The following is a 24,725-nucleotide window of genomic DNA, read 5'->3' as shown; positions in this document are numbered from 1 at the left end:
GGGCCACCGTGATGTAAGTGTTTTATTCAAGCCATTAATCGCTTTTCTCAAATCATTTTAAGGTATGAACCAAACATTGAGCACGTTAAAGGGATTAAGTTGACTACAAAGTAGGGATTTAATTTCTACCATTAAAAACTTCTTAGGAGCTGGAGAAGTTTTGGATCAAGCTAATATTTGTTTTTTCACTTCATCCACGTTTACATAACCTTATTAATAGGTTGGATGATATAAAAAAAATCACGGTGGCCCTTAGAAAGGTTTCAACGGTGGGTGTCATTATCACTGCAGCTTCCTCCGGTGTGATCCACTGGAGCTGTGGACCTGTTTCAATTATATATATATATATATATATATATATATACCTTAAAATGATCTGAGAAAAGCGATGAACGGCGTGGATAAAATACTTAAATCACGGTGGGCCCCACAGATCCCTGCCCGGACGGGGACGGGGGTAGGACGCAATCCGCGTCCGTAATTCTATCCCTTGTATTCCACCGTATTTCACGCGCCCAAACAGGGCCTAAAAACCACTCCAGCAACCAGATTTTCTTGATTGTGAGAAGAGATCTCTTCTTCCTTAGAAATGGCGGGAAATCTGAGCAGAGTAGCATCGAGGATAATGGGAGGAAACGGAGTCGTCGGTCGATCTGTCTCTTCCTCCCTTCGCCTTCGAGCTGGCATGGGTCTCCCCGTCGGCAAACACATCGTCCCTGACAAGCCGGTAATTCCCAGAAAAATTAAAAATTTTAAAAATCCTTATTTCTCTTTCGCTTATTTCCTATCCTCTTCGCTTCTCTTCTACTTCGTTTCTGTTTCAAAAGAATAACGAAGAAAATGAAACCCTAGAAAAATCTCTTCTTTTCTGATTTCAGCTTCCCGTAAACGACGAGCTTATTTGGGACAACGGCACCCCTTTTCCCGAACCCTGCATCGATCGGCTCGCCCCCACCATCGGAAAGGTATCCAAATCCACATATTGCTTCATTCTCCATTTTCAATTTAGGCTTTTGATTGTTCCTTTTTCTTTTTCCCCATTTCATCGTGCTTCTCAAATGTCGGTAATCAGCCCTCTCTCTCTCTCTCTCTCTCTCTCTCTCTCTCTCATAGTATGAAGCATTAGGATGGCTTTGCGGAGGCTTGAGTTTCTTTGCTGCTCTGGGACTGTTGGCTGTCTGGAACGACAAAGCATCTAAGATTCCCTTTGTAAGTTCCGCTGTTCGTTCTTGATACTTCCGTTCTATTAACATGTGATAATACTAGAAGCCATGGGCAGATTTTGTATTGCATTTTGATATGAAAATGATATGTTCCTCCTCTTTGAGCTGTTGGTTTAGATGTATAGTGTAATGTAGTACATCAAAAAATGATAATTTGTAATTACATTGCTGCAGATAATGCATTTCCTTGGAGGAGTTTAATCACTTACCTTTACTTTGTTTCATTATCAATTCCCACATGCAATCCGTCACAGAGTCTCAATGATCTACAACTCTCTGGTCTTTCCTTTCTGATGGTCAGGGGCCCAACACTTTCAGTTGGTGGCATGTCCAGATGCACTGTACAATTTGCTATTTTCCGTAGTCTTTGTATAGAGTGTTGGCCTGTTGGGATCCAAATTGCAACTATGGTACTTTCGATTTGGCTTTTGGAGAAGCATAACCATCATTTGGGGGCTACTTACGCATTATGAAAACTGGGAATTGTAATTGATTTCTTTCACCGCTCTTCATTTAGCAGAATGTTTGCAATTTAATTAATCTGTACATCTAAACGTAGACTTGGGTTACAGCTCTCTAGGATGTGTTCCCGTCCATGATATTGTTGATGACCGGCAGCTCTACCAGATCTACATGTGTTCTATGGAGTTGCCTCTAGTCAATTGGAGATGTGGTTCAAGGATGGATAGACATTCCTGGAAAACTCTTTGGTAAAATTCCTTAAAGCCTCTTCGAGGGCTAAAGCCTTTATTTCGTGCACTTTGCCACTAGGAATGCGGTTTGAGAAAGCCATCAAAATAAAACCCTTGTCATCTCTTAGATACTCATCATGGTGTGCCGTAAAGGTTGTTATGGAACCGTAAAGGCCGTTACATAAATGTAACGGTGGCAACCCTTGTAAAGGCCGTAACAGTTGTTATGGCGTCGTAACGGCCGTAACAGTCATTATGGAAAAAAATGACCCATAATCACTGTTAACTGCCTGTTGCGCCCCTTGTAAAGGCCATGACAACCCCGTAATGGTCTGTTATAGGGCATATACATATTTTTCGAATATTGTTTTCAACATTTCGGGGTAGATATAGGTTTTTTGATTTTTTAATAAATAAAAAAGAGACCGTAATAACCGTTACGGGGGCAGTAACCGTCGTCACAACCCATATCGTATGGGTAACTGTTGTGGCCGTTATGACCACCATTATCATTATGGAATACTTTGATACTCATTGTACACTCCCTACACAACATGGCATGTATTGGTATCATGTGTGATTGAGTTGATCATGGTTGATGATAGGGTGATCACTCATTAGTGCCAAGAGGTCTCAAATTTGCCATGAAGGACTCATCGTGGTTAACATCAAACACCCAAGGGCAGGGGGAGACCAAGTGGCTATCAAATTATCTTTTGATGCTTTGCTCATGGCTATGGCTTGCCAATCTCTAAATAGATCCTAACACTGACACATGTTGGAACATTGCAAGGTAACTTTTAATTCTCTCAACCAAATATGCCATTGTGATTGACAGATCATTAAAGATTCCACCATTCCTTTCTTTCCAAATCTCCCAACACAATGCGAAGGAAAGAAGCTGCCACAACCTCTCTTTCCTCAGCTAAAGTTGGGAACGAGTTATCGACACATAATGATAAGAATTTAGGAAGTTCCCGACATAGAAATCCTCATGCCTTGCTCTAGTTTTATTTGAATCGTACTATTCACAATACAAACCATATGATTCAAATCGTATCACAGTGGTGCACGATCCAAATAGTACACCCAAATCGTAAGTACGGTTGAATCATATGATCCAAATCGTTAATCATACAATTTAGTCGAATCGTGCGATTTGATGATATGCGTAATTCACCGAAAAATTGGTGAAAACTTCCTTTTTTCAAAAAACTTATTCCTTGTTGTTTTTTTACCCGTTTGTTTTTAAAATACTTATAAGGTCCACCCATATTAAAAAAAGGCACTCTTTTGTTTCTTTTAAGAGAGAAAGGGAGAAGATTTTTTGAGTTTAAAAAAACAAGGGGAAAGAATTCAACATATTTTTTTCGTTGGTCAATGGAATCAAATGTCACTGTCTCCATTGAGATTCTATATTGAAATTGGTAAAAAAATATATAGAAATACTTATAGATTCTTTTTTTCCCATTTCATTGTTCACTTTTTAGGGTAAATAAGTTGAAAACTATTTAATATATTTGTCTTTTTATTTACTTAAGATTCTTTTGAATATTAAAGATTTCTATGCTTATTTTAAGGGAATAATTGTTTTTATTTTATTTTATTTTGTCTTTACTCTAGGATTGTGTTGATTGTTCTCGAAGATGGTGAAAAAGTCTAAGCGTAAGGATAATGATCCTAAATTGGATTATTGCTCAAAAGTGACTGGAAGTGCTAACCTTCACCTTAAATGCAACTTTTGTGGGAATGAATGTTGTCATGGTCATTATTATATTGTGATTCGTAATCGGGGATAAATTGTATCATGAATCATAAGCGGGGATAAATCGCATCATAAATTATAAGATTTTTTTTTTCCAATTTTCTTTAATATATCTTATTTTTTAAAAATTATAAATAAATAAGAAAAATTAATAAACACACTAATTGTCCATTTTCACATAAATATGCAAAATAAAAAATAAAAAAATCATGACATTGTCATGTGATCAACTGTATACAATGTATCTGTAAGTGTATAAACATGTCATTTTCTTATAACCAAGTTCTATACATCAACCTTTTGCATTATACATATATTCATCTCTATATAATTCAAAAAGGAAAAAAATAAAAATAAAAATCCTTTGCTCATTTACATGTATTCATTTCTATAATTCAAAAAGAAAACAAATGTCCAAAACATGTTTAGCTTGGCCCTCAACATCTATTCTTGGTTCTCGCTCTGACCATCTGAGTTGATGCCATCATCCTCCCACTAATATCAATATCAATGTTAGCATAACATCTTATTCTTCTTCAGAATTTGATGTTAAAATAAATTTCTCTTTCTTATCTTCTCCCACTTTTGCTTTTTTCTTTTTCTTTTTCTTTTCTATTACTTTACTTCTAATCGAAAGTTTTTTGGGACCTAAAAAAAATAGTTTATGTTTATCAATTTAGTATAACTAAATGTCACTATTAATTGTAAGTCTACAAAGTACAAGATTAGACTAACATATGATCATACTTTCTCTCGTAAGGTAGAGCTTACACCTTCATCACCCTCTAATGCCTCGATAAAACATTCACTCTTATTCATTTAATCATTATCCATAAAAAGGGCAAAATTCTCCTTCTTGATGATCCACTCATTATCGGATTCTTTAAGCAGATTGGATTAAGCCATTCATTTTTCTCTCTTCGCATGACGCACTTCAAGTTGAAGATTGTATTTTACAATTAGAGGAAGGGCATTCAATCTCTGTTACTCAACTTTATTTATCTTTTTGGATCGTATCTACTTGAACTTATAGTTTCATAATTAACTAAAGTATATAATTAGCCTAACCCAAGTAGTTGATGGTTGTTCTGTTCTATCATTCCATGCATGGAATGTTCCTTCCCTCCTAGTTCACCACATGGATGAGGAAGGGGAAGAAGTAGCTTTCGCTAACCCCCCGCATTGATTTAGAGACTTTGTTTTATCTGCAAATTCTTGCTGTGGTGTTCCGCCACTATGTTTGTCTTCGAATAGGAATAACTCGTCAATAATGATCGAATGAATATGGGTGAATCTTTTATCGAGGCATTAGAGGGTGATGAAGTTGTAAGCTCTACCTCGTGGGCATCGTGGTATGTATGATTGTATGTTGTAGTCTAATCTTGTACTCTTGTCGACTTAAGTTTATTAGTGTCATTTAATTATGCTAAACTGATAAGCATAAATTATTTTATAGGTCTTAGAAAACTTTCAATTAGAAGTAATATGAAAAAGCAAAAGTGCTAGAAGAGGAGGAAGATTAATGTGTTTCAATATCAAATTCTAAAGAAGAGCTGATATTATTGCTAATATCGATATTAATATTAGTGGCGGTGAAGATGATGTTGTTGACTCGTATGGCTAGAGCCAAGGGCAAAGGGTAGTAGATGCTGAGGGCCGGGCCGAACATGTTTTAGACATTTTGTTTATTTGTTTATATATATATATATATATATATATATATATATATATATATATATATATAGATAGATAGATAGATAGATAGATAGATAGATAGATAGAAAGGAACACATGCAAAGTTTGTTCTTTTCTTTTGAATTATACAGTTGAATACATGTACAATGGCAAGGGGTTGATGTATTGTACTTGATTATTACAAAATGATACATTCACATGATAATATCATGATTAGTGTTGTTTTTGGTGCATTTCATGAGAAAATGGATAATTGATTTTTTATTCATTTAAGAAAATTGGAAAAAACTTATGATTTATGGTACAATTTACGATACAATATGAATAGGAGTTAACCTCTGATTAAAATTCACGATGTGATAATGATTATGACAACATTGCCTGGTTCCCTCTTCGGCTAAAGCATTAACAACCTTGTTAGCCTTAAAGAGTTAAGACGATTTGATCTCCTTTTCTTTTCTCATTTTCATCTTATTCTTTTAAGATGGTGATTTACTGCCCAAAATACCATTCATAAATAATATAGCATCCCATCATCTACTAGCAAATTTTAGAGCTCGTTAGTGGATAGAAGCTCTATCAACAATCCTCGGATAGCTTCATTAATGGATGCCTCACAATTGTCCTATAAAGTGTATCCAAGTTGCTTGATTTCCACAAAATGTCATGCTTCAAAATTCTATCAAGGAGAACTCGTGGTTGTGGGTTCTCTCAAACTCAACTTCGATCTTCGCTTGTGTGATAATCTAGGCAGGTGGGGTTGGAAGGCTTTTTTGGGATGACATGAGAGGGGTTTGAAGGCTCCTCCAGTTTTGGAGCCCAATTTGGTCCTATGGTTCCACAAAAGTGGCAAGTTGATGTTATGTGCTCATGATTAATGGCTTGGATTTTCACGTGTTTGCCACAAGTAAGCACATGCAATGCCACATCATCATCAATAAAGAGAGTACATGAACGTTCGAGAGATTTAAGGGGCCAATTATTTGTGGGTTGGGTTGTTATTTGTTGTTGAAGTTTTCTAGTCAAAGTAGGGAGTTGTTGCTATTTTTTAGGGATTGTTTAACATGTAGGGGATTTGTTATTTTGTAGGGATTTATTAATGTGTAGGGGATTTGCTATTTTGTAGGGATTATTTAACGTTGTAATGTTTCTTACAAATCAGAGTAGTCTTTGAATAAAGGAGGCAGAAAAACAATATTATTACTAAAATTCTGGAGGAAGGCTTTCCCTCGAAGTAAAACTCCATCTCTATTGTCTTTTGTCCCAAAACTTCTTTTATTCTTATTACTTCTTTCTAATTTGTCACTTAGCCAAGATAGCTCGAAGTGCTAGAGACCGAGGAATAAGTAGGGGAAGGCAATGATGATGCATATACCAAGTTGAATGCATCAGTGGAGCTATCTTGATTGAGCGATAAATTAGAGAGAAGTAATAAGAAGAAAAGAGGTTTAGGGACGAAAGACAATAGAGATGGTTTTACTTCGAGGGAAAGCCTTCATCCAAAATTTTAGTAATAATCTTCTTTTTCTACCTCCTTTATTCAAAAGATTACTCTGATTTATATGAATCATTACAACGTTAAATAATCTCTATAAAATAGCAAATTCCCTACACGTTAAAAATTTCCTACAAAACAATAAATCCCCTACACATTAAACAATCCCTAAAAAATAGCAACAACTCATTGCTTTGACTAGAAAACTTCAACATCAAATAACAACCTAACCCACAAATAATTGACCCGTTAGATCTCTCTAACATTCATATACTCTCTTTATTGATGACGGCGTGGCCTTGCATGTGCTTGCTTGTGGCAAACATGTAAAAATCCAAGCAATTAATCATAAGCACATAACAACTCCCCCTCCCTTCTAAAATAGCTCTTGCCAAGCCCACCATTCTCAAAGTCCTTTGTGGGTTTCTAGGCCTGACGGCGCATTATCGAAAGTTCATCCTAAATTATGGGAAGATAGCGGGTCCACTCACATCCATGTTGCAGAACGACTCTCTCTTAGCACCCCAAGGCAGAAGAGGCATTTAAGCAGTTGAAGCATGCAATGATGCAGTTGCCAACCCTTGCAGTTCTTGATTTCTCTAAGTCCTTTATTGTAGAATATGATGTATCAGGTTCGGGTATTGGAGCAATATTGATCCAAGATCGACGACCCATTGCATTCTTCAGTCAAGCTTTGCATGGAAAAAACTTAACTTTGTCTACCTACTAGAAGGAGATGCTAGTTTTGGTCCTGGCGGTATAAAAGTGGTGTCCATATCTTTTGGGACATCAGTTCATTGTTAGAACCGATCATAGAAGCTTAAAATATCTCTAGGAGCAGAGAATCACCATAGTGGCCCAACAAGGATGGCTCACCAAGTTAATGGGGGTATGACTTCATTGTAGAATACAAACATGGAAGTGAAAAATGGTAGCCGATGCTTTGTCTAGGCGGGATGAGAAGGCGGAGGTTGCAACCATTTCAGTGCCGAGGTGGTCGAAACCCATTAAGGAGAACATCAAAACCCATCCTCGATTACAACGGCTAGTTCAATTGTGCCTAGATAATGAAGCCATTGGGCTCGGGGAGTATCATGATGGGATTCTTTTCTTTAAGAATCGTCTATACTTAACGGAGGATTCTCCACTTAATGCCATCATCATCAAGGAGATCCATTCTAGTGCGCATGAAAGCTACTAGAAGACGCTACATCGGATCCGTCCAATTTTCTATTGGAATGGGATGAGGCAAAAAATCAAAGAATTTATCAAGCAATGTGATACTTGTCAGCGCCATAAAGCAAAGAATCTATCACCAACTAGACTGTTGCAGCCGTTACCTATACCTACTCAAGTTTTGGCCGATATCTCCATGGACTTCATTGATGGGTTACCGACATTTAATGTTAAGTCAACCATCTATGTTGTGGTGGATTGGTTATCTAAATATGCTCATTTCATACCCATTTCCCATCCTTAGACGGTTGCAAGTATTTTTTGATCAAGTCTTTAAGTTGCATGGTGTTAGGGCCTAAAAAGTTTGAATAAGGATTGATGTGTGGACATACTACTTCGAGGAAGAAAAGAAAGTGAATTAAATGCATCGAATTCAAGAAGAAAAGGAGAACAGGGGCCTTCCTTCAGCGCGGCAACGCGACCTTCAGTGTGACGGCTCACACGCCTCGCGTGACAGCCAAATGCATTGCACGATGGCCCTAATGTTCGGCGCGGAGGCCTTGACCGATGCGCAAAAGTCCAAACCACCACGTAGCTCACTGAACCCCCTGTGTAAAGCACGCCATGTGGTATCCTACCATTTGCTGACTTCCCGGTTTCCTTGGCTATAAATGGCCTACTCCGTTACTTCAAAGGGGGAAGAACTTTGAAACTTTTGGTCTTTAGGTGTGGGGTAATAGAAAGACCTCGTCAGAATCCCAATTCCACTGCAAGAAACCCAACTTTGTTACCGAAAACTCAATTCCGTCACCAGAAACCCAAATTCTGTCATAGGAATCCCAATTTCGTCACTGGAATCTCACGTTCCAGTCACCGGTAGGCAAGGGACATCCTCGATACAACCAATTTGCCTGAGAGAGGGCTTCGGCGCACCAACCCAACTATCTACTAAGGAAGAAATGATGAAAGAGAGAGGCCAGCGTGGTGGCCAGCCTCCTGTCACGGGGGCCAGCCTCTCAGCGTGGTGGCCAAATTGCTCGGCGACACCCGAGGGGTAGCATCACACTTGTTTGGCGCGACAGCCTAGTTGCCTCGCTCAACGGTTGATCTCGCCTCCTGTGAGGGTTTTAGAAGCATGCTCAAGCCTCCCTAGGCAGTCTTGGACAATAGCGAAGGTTCCAACGAGAAGCGATCACGGGTTGCTCGGGTTACGAATGACACACGTCTCCAGGTGTCTCTAAGGATGTAATATTGGCTCTCCAGTTCGACCCACCAAAGGGCATAATGATTACATGCCTATCGTCCTAACGTGACGATCGTGCTAGCATTCTAGATTTGTTCTCGTATTCTAGGCTGACCAAGAAGTTATCATAGCCTGGATTCCATATCCGCACGTTGGATACATGATTGACATGTCTTTAAAACCCGGATAACGACTCTTACTACGCCTATAGGGGGCGTTTCCATACAAATACATACAAAATCATCACATTAGGATTGGAACGAACTCCGAAAATGACTTGGAATTGTGTCAATACTAAGGATTTCCATCACTTAGAGTCGTTTAGTGCCCTGCCCATTTAAATCCAGTACCCGAAGGCTAGACTGCTTAAGCTCAGAGCCGTAGTAGGTCTTCAAGAGGTCACTTGTCCTAGAGACGAGCATGGGCCCTGAGTTGCGCTGCTTGCTCAGAGGTTCAACGATCGTCAAGCCTACGACTGAAATAACATGGGACATAAACACTCGACTCTTGGGAATGGTGTGTTCTGAACCATTAGCTCAATGTTGTCCAAGCGACCTTCTAAAAAGGACATGGTCCCTTGCAGACGGAGTCTTTTGCCTTTTAATCAAGGGTATTCTACACAATGTAATTAATGGCTTGTGCCAGATCATATAGCCTGGATTGTACAAAATTTGGAATCTCTAGAATAAAATCTGGAATATTTTGTGCTTGTTTATATTATTTATGAATGCCTACAAACTCTCCCCCTTTGAATAAATAAAATGCATGCAAAATTGATTTCGCGTCTAACACATGGTATGCTGCAATAAATTGTGTGAGATAGGGATCTAACATTTACAAGCATTTTTTGGAAGGTGATATTCAAATTGAATGGTACTGATTTTAATTTTAGTTTTGCATTCCACCCCCAAACCGATGGACAAATAAAGGTAGTCAATCGGACGGTGGAAATGTTCCTTCGATGCTTTACAAGTTCTAATCCCAAGGAGTGGGTGAAATGGATTTTGTGGGCTGAGTTTTGCTACAACACCAACATCCACTCTTCAACAAAAAAGACCCTGTTTGAAATTTTTTATGGATGGTTCCACCAACATTATTGTCATTCATTCTAGGAACCACCAAGAGCTTAGAGAGAGAGAGAGAGAGAGAGAGAGAGAGGGAGAGAGAGAGCAGATCCTGGTGGAGTTGCGAGATCAGCTCCAGGCATCTCAATCTCGCATGAAAAGGATTTTTGATTAACATCACACGGATAGGGAGCTTAAGGTTGGTGATTGGGTTTACTTAAGACTACAATTGTACGAGCAAACCTCCCTCACCCTTTGTAAGAATATTGAACTCTGACCCTGATTTTATGAACCATTTAAGATACTTCAGAGGATTGGGCCGGTTGCCTACAAGCTTGACTTGCTAGGTCCTACATTCACTCAAGCAAGCACATGCAAGGCTTGGATTTTCATGCGTGTTTGCCACATGCAAGGCCACGTCATCATTAATAAAGAGAGTAGATGAACATTAGAGAGATTTGAGGGGTCAATTATTTGTGAGTTGGGTTGTTATTTGATGTTAAAGTTTTCTAGTCAAAGTAGATAGTTGTTACTATTTTTTAGGGATTCTTTAACATGTAAGGGATTTGCTATTTTGTAGGGATTGTTTGACGTTGTAATGTTTCCTATAAATCAGAGTAGTCTTTGAATAAATGATGTAGAAAAAGAAGATTATTATTATTAAAATTCTGGAGAAAGGCTTTCCCTCGAATTAAAACCATCTCTATTGTCTTTTGTCCCAAAACCTCTTTTCCTTTCCCTCGAAGTAAAACCATCTCTATTGTCTTTTGTCCCAAAACCTCTTTTCCTTTCCCTCGAAGTAAAACCATCTCTATTGTCTTTTGTCCCAAAACTTCTTTTCTTCTTCTTACTTCTTTCTAATTTGTTGCTAAGCCAAGATAGCTCCATGAGCTAGATACCAAGGAAGAGGTAGGGGAAGGCAATGAGGACACACATACCCAGTTGAACACATTAGTTGTGCTCTTTGGAAAGGTGTCAAAAAGCTCTTTTGAATCCAGTTGTGAGCTACAATGATCGAGGGAGACTTCGATTGTCATTTGGGGTGTGAGTGTTTTGGGGGCTTTTCCATGGAGATCTGTGGACTTGGAAGAATGTTTATCTCGAGGTTGTCTACTTTCTCTCTCTCACATCTATAGCTAAGGAAATTATGAAGTGGTCCCTTCAGTGTGGAAGGTGATCTTGAGGTTGTCTACTTTTTTTTTTTTTCTCTCATTCTGTACCATGCTGCTATTCTGTGCAGAACATTGCCTCTCATTTTAGTTGGCCACCACTGTTTTTGGTTTTGTTTCTTGGTTAGGGATAGGCAATTTGGGCCTCTTTAATGATGCAGCCCAAGGTGGCAACTATCAAGATATCCAATCAGTAGATTTGGTCCACGACATTGTCCGAAGTTACTGGGCCCCAGATGATTGTTTGATTGATCCACATGATTGTCCATTTGATCTGTGTGCCGGTATGTACATTATTTGATATATTTTGTAAGTTTTATACCTGACCATAAAAGATTATTTAGCTACAGTACATAGGTACCCCTATTTTGGTAGTTATTTTTGGGCCACTTTTTTGGTTTCCAAGCAATGTCAAGTGGTCTTCTTTTGAAAGAATATCGAGTTAGCTCAATTTGAGCCCAAATCATATGATTTTGATATTAATTGTCATGACCAATTTACAGAAGTGCTGTATGGTTGTGAATCTTGTGATGGGATCCAGGACATATTAGTCATTGTCAACTTCCTATTGAAATAGATGGTTGGGATTAGGAGTAATGGATGGTTAGGACTGGATTAGGTGTCTCGTGCAATCATTCTTCTCTTGCAAACACTTGGCTCTTTTATCTGATTAGTTGTTTGGATATCTACAATTCGGACAGTTAGATATTTGGAATAATTCCTTGTTGTCTATCATTTATCTTTGAATGATTCATTCCCCACATTTGGTGGATTAGTCTTATTTTATGGTGCAGGTAGTGAACTGGATTAATTCTGCTATTAACTATCAGTGCTAGTTTCAAGATACTTGGTAGAAAGTGCCCTTTGTTTCTGATTTTACATTGTTGTTTATAACTGTCATCACGAGGGCTTTTCAACAACTTGGACAATGTTTGTATCTATTATATTTCTATGCCAAGTTGAATCTCCTGTCATCAGCAAGTAATCATGCAAGAACATTATGTCCTCAATGCATGATGAAATCAATTTCTATCAGCATACCTGAGATAGTGGAGGTTTGCTAACCCCTCGTGTATCCTCCACTAGTCCACATGCACCTCTATTTGGGGCTCCACATGCCAACCTGGCAAATGTTATCCGTGTATCTTATGTGAACCAGTGTAGATCATCTAGCCAGAAACTCAAGCTATTCAACTGTCAGGTCAGCTGCACGGAAACAGACAGAATGGATGGCCTTGAAAATGTCTGTCCAATGTTTTTGTTCATTTGTGGCTGGCCTGAGTGGTTTTCTGGACTGGCTTTTGGCTGGATAATCTACACTGTTGTCCACCTGATACGTGGCCTGGATGTCATATGCATGTGCCCAGTTAGCACGCATAGCCACATGTGGAGGTGCCTGTGGGCTAGAACCTTGAAGTAGTGAGCAAACATCTCTTATATCCCTGCTGTTGGTTCTCACCTATGATTCTATCAACACTTGCAATTTTTTGTTTGTGCTATTTATTCCCTCATCAGTAGAAAAGCTGAAATAAAGAATCTGTTCGAAGAGGTCAACTAAGTGATATAGAAGGGAGAGACCATATATGCTAGGGCCTTGTCAACAGAATTTGCTCGAGTTCCCATCCCAGTGGCTCACACGTGCCAACATTTCACGTGTGACATCCAAGTCATTCATCACTCATCGGGCAGGTCACCATGTAGATGCCCTGACACGAAAGTCAGATTGGTCCTCTCATCAGATGGGCTAGACTTGGACAAAAGAAATGGACAATTAACTGAAAAATAACCAATTGTCCAAATTCCGCATACATATGTGGATTGGCCTCATTCTTGGGCCAGGGAGTTACATTGTGGCCTGTCAGATGAGCGGCTTGGATCTTGTATAAGGGCGATATGTCGTGACATGTGAGCCATGGGTCCTCTGGCAATAACTAATTTATATCAGATTAGCTGATTTTTGTTCTAAAGTGGGGATGTGAGGAGCATGCTTAATTGTTTTTAGTTGTTTGCTTTTTAACCCTTTGTGTGGCTTGCAACCATGCTTTTGCATTTCAGATATCTGTGGCCTGAGAAACCATAGATCTATTTAACACATGAAACAATGTGATAGCATCATGCACTTGTGAGCAAAGCATTGAATTATTGAGATGGAATGTTAAGCTTCTGAAGCTAGTTGAAATTGCTGCTGAAATTTTGTCATTGTTTCTGATCAGACACCAAAAGTCTATCCATACGACAACCTCCGCGTGGAGCTTGGTGGAGAACCATAAGGTTGGTTACATGTCTTGTTGGAACTTTGAAACTTGACAACCATGATATGTTCACGTGTCTGCTGTTTAGGACAAAGATAATGCATTATTGCTGCTGCAAAGTTTTATGCTTTTGTTTGTTTTTCTGATGATTGACGGACATGAATTTCTCTGTCTGCAATGTAGATCTTTTCCGTTTGTTGATTGTGTTATGGCTTGCCTGTGAAGAGTTTTTAGAGTTTTCCTATATGTAAAGTTGTCTGTGGACAGGTGGTGCATTGATTTTAATTTGACAACCTGACATGTAAAGCTGTGTTTGGATGTGCTAGTGAAATCGACTGCAAAAATGCAGTTTGTCGAAGCGAGGGCAAGCAAAATTGTGTTGGCACCGGCTAGGTCATGCTATCTTGGGAAAGGCCATCTAGGTCATGTTATCTTGGTCTAGCTATTCTTCCCTTGATTGTTAAACAAAACAAGGAGTGAAATGGATGGTGGCAAATGGTGGGAGTTTGATGTGGTGGCATATGTAGCGTTTATTGATCATGTGCACATTGACACACGTGGCATATGTTTGATGCTTGGAGATTGATGGTGGCATATGTGCAAATGTGGGGTGCTTGAACTTGGATGGTCACACATGCGGCACATTCAGCACGTTATGCATGCACACGGAGCAACGTTTCGTCTGCACCAAACTAGGAACAAGCTATCCTCGATGTTGTTCCACCTTTTTTTTTTTTGTGAATAGATGCTGTCAATGGTTGCAAGTTTTGGGTCACATTGCCCTTATTTTCCTAGGTTCCTGTGCATGAATGGGTTTAACAATCCATGGATAACCTATGACCTGGATGGCTTGCACCAAGAGGACGACTCTCCTCAATTCCAAATGGCCCTTATTGATGTTTCCTAGCATAGAGTGGCCCTCAAATTGCAATTGCGTTTCTTCCGAGTCTAATTGAAAGCAACCAAAATGCAATTTGGTGCCTGATCCCTGAAGACCTCTCTCCCAAAAGAAAAAAAAGAAGAAGGTAAATGCAATCCCTTTCATAGTTGACGTTCAACAAGTGGTTGCTAGATGTGGTTTGTGGAAGCGCATCCAAATGCGCGAGGCAAAATGGTTTTAAATAATTAGTGCATCCAAAAGTAGAGGAGGAACATTTTTTGATGTACTACATTGCACTATACATTATTTGCGGCAATGTAATTTCAAATTATCATTTTTTGATGTTCTACATTACACTATACATCTAAACTAACAGCTCAAAGAGGAGGAACATATCATTTTCATATCAAAATGCAATACAAAATCTGCCCATGGCTTCTAGTGTTATCACATGTTAATAGAATGGAAGTATCAAGAACGAACAGCGGAACTTACAAAGGGAATCTTAGATGCTTTGTCGTTCCAGACAACAGCAAAGAAACTCAAGCCTCCGCAAAGCCATCCTAATGCTTCATACTATGAGAGAGAGATTACCGACATTTGAGAAGCACAATAAAATGAGGAAAAAAAGAAAAAGGAACAATCAAAACCCTAAATTGAAAATGGAGAATGAAGCAATATGTGGATTTGGATACCTTTCCGATGGTGGGGGCGAGCTGATCGATGCAGGGTTCGGGAAAAGGGGTGCCGTTGTCCCAAATCAGCTCGTTGTTTGCGGGAAGCTGAAATCAGAAAAGAAGAGATTTTTCTAGGGTTTCATTATCTTCTTTATTCTTATGAAACAGGAACGAAATAGAAGAGAAGCGAAGAGAAAAGGAAATGAGCGTAAGAGAAATAAGGATTTTTTTAATTTTTAATTTTTCTGGGAATTACTGGTTTGTCAAGGACGATGTGTTTGCCGACAGGGAGACCCATGCCAGCTCGAAGGCGAAGGGAGGAAGAGACGGATCGACTGACAACTCCGTTTCCTCCCATTATCCTCGATGCTACTTTGCTCAGATTTCCTGCCATTTATCAGGAAGAAGAGATCTCTTCTCACAATCAATGAAAATCTGCTTGTTTCGGTTGCTGGAGTGGTTTTTAAGGAGGAAGAAGCCTCATTTCGCAATGGGTTGGGTTTGGTCGGGTCGGACCTATCGAACCCGACCCGACACCATAAGACCCTGGCTCGAGCCCAAAGAAGTGGGAAGTAGGGCGGGTTCAACCCGACCGACCCGACATTGGGTTGGGCTTGGGCAGGATGTATCCAATTTGGTCTCGGGCTTAGGTCATACAAACACCAACCCGATAAAACTTGGGTTGGGCTCGGGTTGAGGTCTCGGGTTGCCCGACCTAATCCGAACCCAATCAATATATAAGTTCCTTATAAATTAATTATAATTGAGTGCGGATTATCTATGTTGAAGGCATGGAAAATTCCAATGCCAAGGGGTTTCATTAGTCCATGTCGTTTCGGATAACCCAAGCTGACAAGATACGCTGGATTTCTCTCTCCCAAATATATTGCTTGATACATAATGTGACTTTTAAAGGAGTAGTTGTCCCATATTTTAGGTTGTTTGTTTAGAAAAAAAATAAATTTTTTTAATGATAAATAACTACATATATAATTAATAAAATTATAGGTACAAAAAATAAGACATGTATTGAAAATATAATAGACTAATGTAATAATGAAAATATTAGCAAATATCTACCTTACCAACCCGGCCAACCCGGCCGAGCCCACTTGGGTTGGGCTTGGGTTGAGAATTCCCAACCTGAGGTTGGGTTGGGTTGGGTTAGGGTTGAGGTATAAGAAACTTGGGTTGGGCTAGGGTTGGGCACCAACCCGACCCAACCCGCCCTACTTTCAGCCTATCCACAAACCAGCAGCCTTTGCGTCAAGCCAAACCGCGTCTGTTCCTTTCTCCTTTCAGCTTCCTTTGCATTTCTCCTTAGTCTAAGCTATTGTTTATATGCCTACCGCAACTGCTTGACTAAAGAGAATGAACTTAGTTCTGTTTCCAGATACTTACATGAGGATTGGGACAATTATTTTCTTATATTTGTATTTGAAACACCACCAAGATAGACTTCACAACAAAGAAGTTAAGAAAACACACTTGTTTCCCGTATTTGCATTCAAGTGATTCAAAGGAAAAGTATCTGCCTCACTCTGTTGCTATCTTGCACATCCTCTATCTTTAAACAGATAAAGAATCAGCCATACAACAAATTGTCTTTGAATTACAACAGCTAAGATGCTTTCGCTTGAATCTATTAAAGCGCCCAGATTCTTCAAAATATTTTCTTGAAGAAGTTGGTCTATCTTGCAGAGTGACAAAAACACTATTCATGTGGCAGTATTAAGTTTGCGAGGTTTAAGTTAGTTGGAATATTTTCTGCACCATGCTGCTATTCTGTGCAGAACATTGCCCCTCATTTTAGTTAGTCGCCACTGGTTTTGGTTTTGTTTCTTGGTTAGTTATAGGCAATTTGGGCCTCTTTAATGATGCGGCCCAAGGTGTCAATGATCAAGATATCCAATCAGTGGATTAGGTCCACGACATTGTACAATCAATTACTGGGCCCCATGTGATTGTCCGATTGATCCACATGATTGTCCAATTGATCTATGTGCCAGTGTGGTCCATTATTCGATATATTTAGTAATTTTATACGTGACGAAAAAAAAAGATTATTTAGCTACAGTACATAGGTACCCTTATTTTGTTAGTTATTTTTGGGCCACTTTTTTGGTACTAAGCAATGTCAAGTGGTCTTCTTTTGAAAGAATATCGAGTTAGCTCAATTTGAGCCCAAATCATATGATTCTGATATTAATTGTCATCATGACCAATTTACAGAAGTGCTGTATGGTTGTGAATCTTGTGATGGGATCCAGGACATATTAGTCATTGTCAACTTCCTATTGAAATAGATGGTTGGGATTAGGAGTAATGGATGTTTAGGACTGGATTAGGTGTCTCGTGCTTTGGTAAAAGTTCCCATGCATGCAATCATTCTTCGCTAGTAAACACTTGGCTCTTTTTTCTGATTAGTTGTTTGGACATCTACAATTCGGACAGTTTGATATTTGGAATAATTCCTTGTTGTCTATCATTTATCTTTCAATGATTCATTCGCCAAATTTGGTGGATTACTCTTATTTTATGGTGCAGATATTGAACTGGATTAATTCTGCTGTTAACTATCAGTGCTAGTTTCAAGATAATTGGTAGAAAGTGCCCTTTGATTTCTGATTTTACATTGTTGTTTATAACTGTCATCATGAGGGCTTTTCAAGGACGGACAATGTTTGTATCTATTATCTTTCCATGCCAAGTTGAATCTCCTGTCATCAGCAAGTAATCATACAAGAACATTATGGCCTCAATGCATGATGAAATCAATTTCCATCAGCATACCTGAGACTGGAGGTTTGCTAACCCCTCATGTATCCTCCACTAGTCCACATGCACCTTTATTTGGGGCTCCACATGCCAACCTGGCAAATGTGATCTGTGTATCACGTGTGAACCAGTGTAGATCATCTAGCCAGAAACTCAAGCTATTCAACTGTCAGGTCAGCTGCATGGGAATAGGCAGAATAGATGGCCTTGAAAACGACCGTCCGATGTTTTTGTTCATTTGTGGCTGACCTGAGTGGTTTTCTGGACCAGCTTTTGGCTGGATAATCTGCACTGTTTTCCACCTGATACGTGGCCTTGATGTCATATGCACGTGCCCAGTTAGCATGCATAGCGACATGTGGAGGTGCCTGTGGGACTAGAACCTCGAAGTAGTGAGCAAACATCTCTTATATCACTGCTGTTGGTTCTCACCTATGATTCTATCAACACTTGCAATTTTTTGTTTGTGCTATTTATTCCCTCATCAGTAGAAAATCTGAAATGAAGAATCTGGTCAAAGAGGTCAACTAAATGATATAGAAGGGTGAGACCATATATGCTAGGGCCTCGTCAACAGAATTTGCTCGAGTCCCATCCCAGTGGCTCACACATGCCAACATTTCAAGTGTGATATCCAAGTTGTTCATCACCCATCAGGCAGGTCACCATGTAGATGCCCTGACGCAAAAGTCAGATTGGTCCTCTTATCAGATGGGCTAGACTTGGACAAAATAAATGGACAAATAACTGAAATTAACCAATTGTCCAAATTCTGCATTCATGTGCAGCCTTCATGATGAGTGGATTGGCCCCATTCTTGGGCCAGGGAGTTACATTGTGGCCTGTCAGATGGGCAGCTTGGATCTTGTATAAGGGTGACACATCGTGACATGTGAGCCATGGTCTGTCGATAACTAATTTATATCAGATTAGCTGATTTTTATTCTAAAGTGGGGATGTGTGAGGAGCGTGCTTAATTGTTTTTACTTGTTTGCTTTTAACAGTTTCTGTGGCTTGGAGCCATGTTTTTGTGTTTCAGATGTCTGTGGCCTGAGAAACCATAGATCTATTTAACACATGAAACAATGTGATAGCATTATGCACTTGTGAGCAAAGCATTGAATTATTGAGATGGAATGTTAAGCTTCTGAAGCTAGGTGAAATTGCTGCTGAAATTTTTTGTCATTGTTTCTGATCAGACACCAAAAGTCTATCCATACGACAACCTCCGTGTGGAGCTTGGTGGAGAACCGTAAGGTTGGTTACATGTCTTGTTGGAACTTTGAAACTTGACAACTGCGATATGTTCATGTCTGCTGTTTAGGACAAAAATAATGCATTATTGCTGCTGCAAAGTTTAATGCTTTTGTTTTTTTCTCTGATGATTTACAGACATGAATTTCTGTCTGCAATGTAGATCTTTTCCGTTCGTTGATTGTGTTATGGCTTGCCTGCGAAGAGTTTTTAGAGTTTTCCCATGTGTAAAGTGGTCTGTGGTTGCCAACCTGACATGTAAGGCTGTGTTTGGATGCGCTAGTGACATCGACTGCAAACATGCAGTTTGTTGAAACGAGGGCAAGCAAAATTGTGTTGGAACAGGCTAGGTCATGCTATCTTGGGTAAGGCCATCTAGGTCATGTTGTCTTGGTCTAGCTGTTCTTCCCTTGATTGTCAAACAAAACAAGGAGTAAAATAGATGGTGGCACATGGTGGGGGCCTGATGTGGGGGCATATGTAGCATTTACTGCGCATGTGCACATTGCCACACGTGGCATATGTTTGATGCTTGAAGATTGATGGTGGCACATGTGCAAATGTGTTGTGCTTGAGCTTGGATGGTCACACATGCGGCACATTCCCCATGTTATGCTTGCACACGGAGTAATGTTTCGTCTGCTGTAAATTAGGAACAAGCTATCCTCAATGTTGTTCCACCTTTTTTTTTTGTGTGTGTGAAGAGATGCTGTCCTTGCTAATGGTTGTAAGTTTTGGGTCACATTGCCCTTATTTTCCCAGGTTCCCGTGCATGAATGGGTTTAACAATCCATGGATAACCGATGACTTGGTTCGCACCAAGCCTCTGTTCAATTCCAAATGGCCCTTATTGATGTTTCCTAACTTAAGAGTGGCCCTCAAATTGCAATTGCATTCCTTCCTAAGTCTAATTGAAAGCAACCAAAATGCGATTTGTTGCCAGATTCCTAAAGACCTCCCCCCCACAAAAAAGGGTAAATGCAATCCCTTTCATAGCTGACATTTTCTATGAGTGGGCCTTTAGCAGTGGGTACTAAATGAAGTTTGTGGAAGTGCATACAAATGCACAAGGCAAAATAGTTTAAAATAATTAGTGCATCCAAACACAAAATCATCTTACACCCCAAGCAGCTGAATTTAACTAATACTTGGTAGACATTTTGCTGGATTCGACACTCTTCAAAAAAAATAAAAATAAAAAAATAAAAAAAAGATTGCTATATTCGACTTGGTTGGTTGGCCCCGGAATGCAATGTATCAGCCCATATGATATGAATGGAAAATGTTTGAAGCTGTGTGATTTGTTAATGAGATCATTTCCAAAATATGGCTTTGGTCAGGCATTTACCTTATTTTCAGAGTAATTTGCAGTTTTTAGGCGGACAATAACCTTAATGGAGCTACTTGTTGAATTTCTAAAATTCTGTTTTTGGTTATTTAGGAATCAATTGCCACTGGATTTACAGGCCTCTGAAACTAAGCAAACATACGATATGCCATTGATTTCGCAAGTGTGGCCCATGTGTAGACCATTGATATGATGACCCCTCTAGATGGGGGTTCACGTAAAAAATTGTCATATCACAACCGTTCGATCCATTGCTAATATAGTCAAATTAGAGAAAAGATGGCAATGCTCTACGTTTAATGAGAAGGCCTGACAGATATCCTAACCCTTTGATAACTAGCATATAAATAGCCAATTAAAAAAGAATGCAGCAATGGTCTGTATCTAGTGAGAGAAGGCCCTGGGTCCAAGAATTTGGATATTCCAATCTGAGAGGCAATTGGGCATGCCCTTTCACGGTGAGGCCCATCAGATCAACGGTGTGGATCGCTGAAGCATGGGAACATGGGCAAGATTGAAAGTACGGGACCACTGCTTCGCAGAGCCGAAGTGTCCAGGTCCGATCCTGGAACTACTACAACTACCACACTGCGTCAGGAGACGTACGCTACCTAGAGCTGTACACGAACCGAGTTAGCTCAGTTAACTCGCTCGACTCAACTCGAAAAAGTTCGATCCAACTCGGTTTGAAATTGAGTTCGAGCCGAGTTGAGCTGATTTTTGGGGCTCGGAAATTTTTTGAGCCGAGTTCGAAATTGTATGAGCTCGAATCGACTCGGATCAAATCAGTTTGGTGCCTCAGATATTTTCATATTGATGTTGCTCACCAAGTGTTTGATGAAATGACTCAATGAAGTGGTGTTTCGAGTGCATACATTCTTTGCAGGATTAGCAGCGAGGAAGGTATGATACATTCTTTGCAGGATTAGCAGCGAGGAAGGTATGATACGAAATAAATCATTATAAAAAAATTTACATGATAAAACAACCCTTCTATTTTGATTTTGATGTTGCTATTGAGTGTTTGATGAAATGCCCTCAAACTGCTGCTGCTGTTTTGCATACCGTGAGAAATTGAAGGTGCATTCCATGTGTCTGAGAAAATGTCGCACTCGAAATGGCCTGAGTTGTTGACCGAACCGAGTTGAGCTGGCTAGTCAGGCTCGAAGACAGAGCCAAGCTGAGTTTGAGTTCAAGCTGGGGTCAGCTACCGGTTGAGCTGAGTCGAGCTGTGCCAAGCTCAACTCGGTCGACTCGTATACAGCTCTAACGCTGCTAGCCGGGTGTCAAACCCATCTTCATTGAGATGCCCTTCACCCCGATGCTGATTGCATGGTTGGGCACACACCACTGACCTCCATGGTGTGTTGATACGGTAAAGTTCCATGGGCCCCACCATGATGTATATGTCTATCCATCCATTTTTCTAGATTTGAGACATGAACGGAGACATATCCAAAGCTCAAGTAGACCAAACCAAAGAAAGCAGTGGGGGCAATGAAGCACATTATAGAAATATCCTATTCATAAGTTCACACAGACTTGGATGAAGGGAAAATACAAATACCAGCTTGATCTAAAACTTACGTGGCACCCAGGAAGTTTTCAATGGTAGGCATTCAATCCCAACTTCTTTATGTGATGCGGTCCACTTGAACTTTGGATCTGTCTCATTTTTGGACTGATGCCCTAAAATGATCTCGCAAAATGGTGGGAAGGTGTGGATATAATACATTCATTATGTGGGTACCACAAAACTTTGCCACGTCAATCCGCGTCCCCCCAATACTTTGTACTATTTGACGTACCAGAGGTCTATATTCAGTAGCGCATTTTGTCTATCTACAGAGACTGTGCTTTTGATGATCTAACCGTTGATTTTATGGGGCTGATCACAGGAAGGGGATCAGCCCAAAAATCTCCCAGAATAGACGATTTTAACCTTTGGTTGTTGGACTGTTTTCTGTTGAATGCGAGCAGTCATTGTATTTTCTCTGGAACCTTCTAATTGGAGGCCATTGATGGTAAGAATTTCCAATCTGATGGATTTTTCGTTTTTGATGTATCCCCCATCCACAGTAGGTCCCATCAGATCAAAGGCTTGGATAACAGGACCACGGTCCCAAATTCTGGGACACGTCTATGGAGCATATATGATAGATTGATGAAACAAAATAAAAAAAAAGTAACGTTGGTGGAGCATGTGCTAGGCGTAGCAGTGACAAATAGTTCAAAATACATTTCTGCCTGCCCAATCTCCATTATACACGTGTATGATGGATGTTAATCACAAATGACTGTATCATGGACCCCACTTGGAACAGTACTGTCGGGCTCTATACGTGACTTGCACTATGTTTTGAAAAATCTTTCCAAATTGTGTTAACCTCCGAAATATTGTACTTGTAGAAGCGCCAGTTGTAACTTTCACAAGAGCGATGGAACCACTTGATTGAACTTGATGAATCAATCGGAACCATTCATTACTATCGAAGGAGAGGATAGACATGGAAGGGGTAGATTTCAGTAAAATTTTGCTAAGTCGGCATGTTTGGATGTTTGTGGCTGTCGTCTAAGACAAATTACAAAAGTTGCTTGGGTCCATAAAACACGGGTGATTGTGGCCTGTGGTCTAGACGAATTAGGAGGGCCCCAGAAACCATGTGAAGAAACCGGGTGGATGGAGATATCTCTTTGGAATGTTCCTTGTTCAGTTGTGTAGAAGCAATAATTGTGATTAATTAATGCTTCCTTAGCAAAGATGGTATTGAGGGAGTTTGCTAAATACATCCGGACGTATCAAAATGGATGTGTTTAACTATAACCGTTGGATCTATGAGTCATGTTAGGTAATACAAACTGTCTAGATGATGGTTGTCCCTGATAAGAAAGTCTCGATATTAGAAAATTTTAACGCTCTTTTCATTTGAATATGGACCGTCTCCGTAGCTGTTGTTTTATGGGCCAGTGATCTAAAGTTTAAGATTTCCAATCTTGAAAATTTTCTAACTGGTCACATTCATATGTGTATCTCATCAAATGAATGGTTTGGATCACCCAATATGACCCTGATCCAATGGCTATATTTACCTTTCCTATGACAATATTATGTGGGGCCCACCGTGATGTATGTGTCTTATCCATGCTGTCCATCTGTTTTACCAGACCATTTTAGGCATGAGTTCAAAATTGAAGCATATTACAAGCTCAATGGGCCACACCACAGGAAACAGTGGGAATAATTGACATCCACCGTTGAAACTTTCTTTGGCTCCACAGTGATGTTTATTTGTTATCCACCCAGTTTATAAAGTCACAGATACATGGATGAAGGGAAAACAAAAATATCAGCTTCATCCAAAACTTATATTGCCCCAAAGAAGTTTTCAATTGTAGGCATTCAATTCCTGCTGTTTCCTGTGGTTGTACTGGAAAACTCGTTTGCTCTGGAATGGGATATATACAACTTACACAAGATAATTCCTCTTTTTAATAATCTGTATAATTAGTTAAGTTGGCCTTGTAATATACTACATTCCTAAGGTAGATAGTGCTAGGATCACATCAACGGCCCATATTGAATTCAAAATGCCATCTTAGCTATAAGCAAGCAATTGTAACATCTGAAGCTTCATGCCTATGTGATTATCTGATTGGTCTTCACGAGGGTCTTGCCCCTTTTAATCCGTATTAATGCTAAGTGAAAATTAGTCAAGCAGTCGAATAGAGGGTGCGGTCCACCGTCGGTCCACATCATTTGTTGGGTGATACCTTTCACAATCGTAGCAGTGGATTACCTCATTACATGGTCCAATCAGCCTCTAATGTAGACTTAAATGTAATGGGTGGAAGAAAAAAATGGAAAAAGTAGCGGGAAAAATGTAGCTGACGGAGGAATGAAAAACAAGAAAATAGGAAGGAAAAACTGTTGTGGGAAGATTTTTTTATTATTTTATTTTATTTTATTTTTTTAATTAAAGGAAAATTGGAAGGGAAAAATGTAGCAGGCGGAAG

General features: G+C 39.6%; 2 protein-coding genes across 10 annotated transcripts in view; one reads left to right on the top strand and one right to left on the bottom strand.

Annotated features, from left to right (window-relative positions):
* The first annotated feature begins 492 nt into the window (after nucleotides 1–492).
* The window catches only part of LOC131236943 (NADH dehydrogenase [ubiquinone] 1 beta subcomplex subunit 8, mitochondrial), a 58,734-nt gene continuing 34,501 nt past the window's right edge, over nucleotides 493–24,725 (top strand). The window contains exons 1-5 of one of the 9 annotated variants that reach the window (XM_058234507.1): nucleotides 495–727; nucleotides 879–965; nucleotides 1,114–1,209; nucleotides 13,736–13,793; nucleotides 19,527–19,582. In XM_058234507.1, coding sequence (XP_058090490.1) covers nucleotides 590–727; nucleotides 879–965; nucleotides 1,114–1,209; nucleotides 13,736–13,792 — 378 coding nt within the window. In that variant the 5' untranslated portion in view covers nucleotides 495–589 and the 3' untranslated portion in view covers nucleotide 13,793; nucleotides 19,527–19,582. Of the gene's footprint in view, nucleotides 728–878; nucleotides 966–1,113; nucleotides 1,210–1,795; nucleotides 1,838–12,316; nucleotides 12,462–13,735; nucleotides 13,794–13,957; nucleotides 14,081–14,100; nucleotides 14,772–19,148; nucleotides 19,168–19,308; nucleotides 19,583–24,725 lie in introns of those variants that run through there. The other 8 variants (XM_058234536.1, XM_058234518.1, XM_058234526.1 and 5 more) reach the window with 8 other exon arrangements.
* Nucleotides 14,866–15,805, bottom strand: LOC131236976 (NADH dehydrogenase [ubiquinone] 1 beta subcomplex subunit 8, mitochondrial-like). The gene is made up of 3 exons (XM_058234569.1): nucleotides 15,588–15,805; nucleotides 15,350–15,436; nucleotides 14,866–15,230 (listed from the first exon to the last, which is right to left on the bottom strand). The coding sequence occupies exons 1-3, from the start codon at nucleotides 15,723–15,725 to the stop codon at nucleotides 15,126–15,128; spliced, it is 330 nt and encodes a 109-aa protein (XP_058090552.1). The 5' UTR covers nucleotides 15,726–15,805; the 3' UTR covers nucleotides 14,866–15,125.

This window comes from Magnolia sinica, chromosome 1, assembly GCF_029962835.1.
Source record: "Magnolia sinica isolate HGM2019 chromosome 1, MsV1, whole genome shotgun sequence".
Taxonomy (NCBI): domain Eukaryota; kingdom Viridiplantae; phylum Streptophyta; class Magnoliopsida; order Magnoliales; family Magnoliaceae; genus Magnolia; species Magnolia sinica.
This window is presented reverse-complemented; position numbering and strand designations above follow the sequence as displayed.

Coding starts and splice junctions, on each gene's coding strand:
- LOC131236976 (XM_058234569.1), bottom strand. CDS start 15,725: ATGGCAGGAAATCTGAGCAAAGTAGCATCGAGGATAATGGGAGGAAAC. Junction 15,437..15,587: donor ACATCGTCCTTGACAAACCA/GTAATTCCCAGA, acceptor TTCTGATTTCAG/CTTCCCGCAAACAACGAGCT. Junction 15,231..15,349: donor TCGCCCCCACCATCGGAAAG/GTATCCAAATCC, acceptor TCTCTCTCATAG/TATGAAGCATTAGGATGGCT.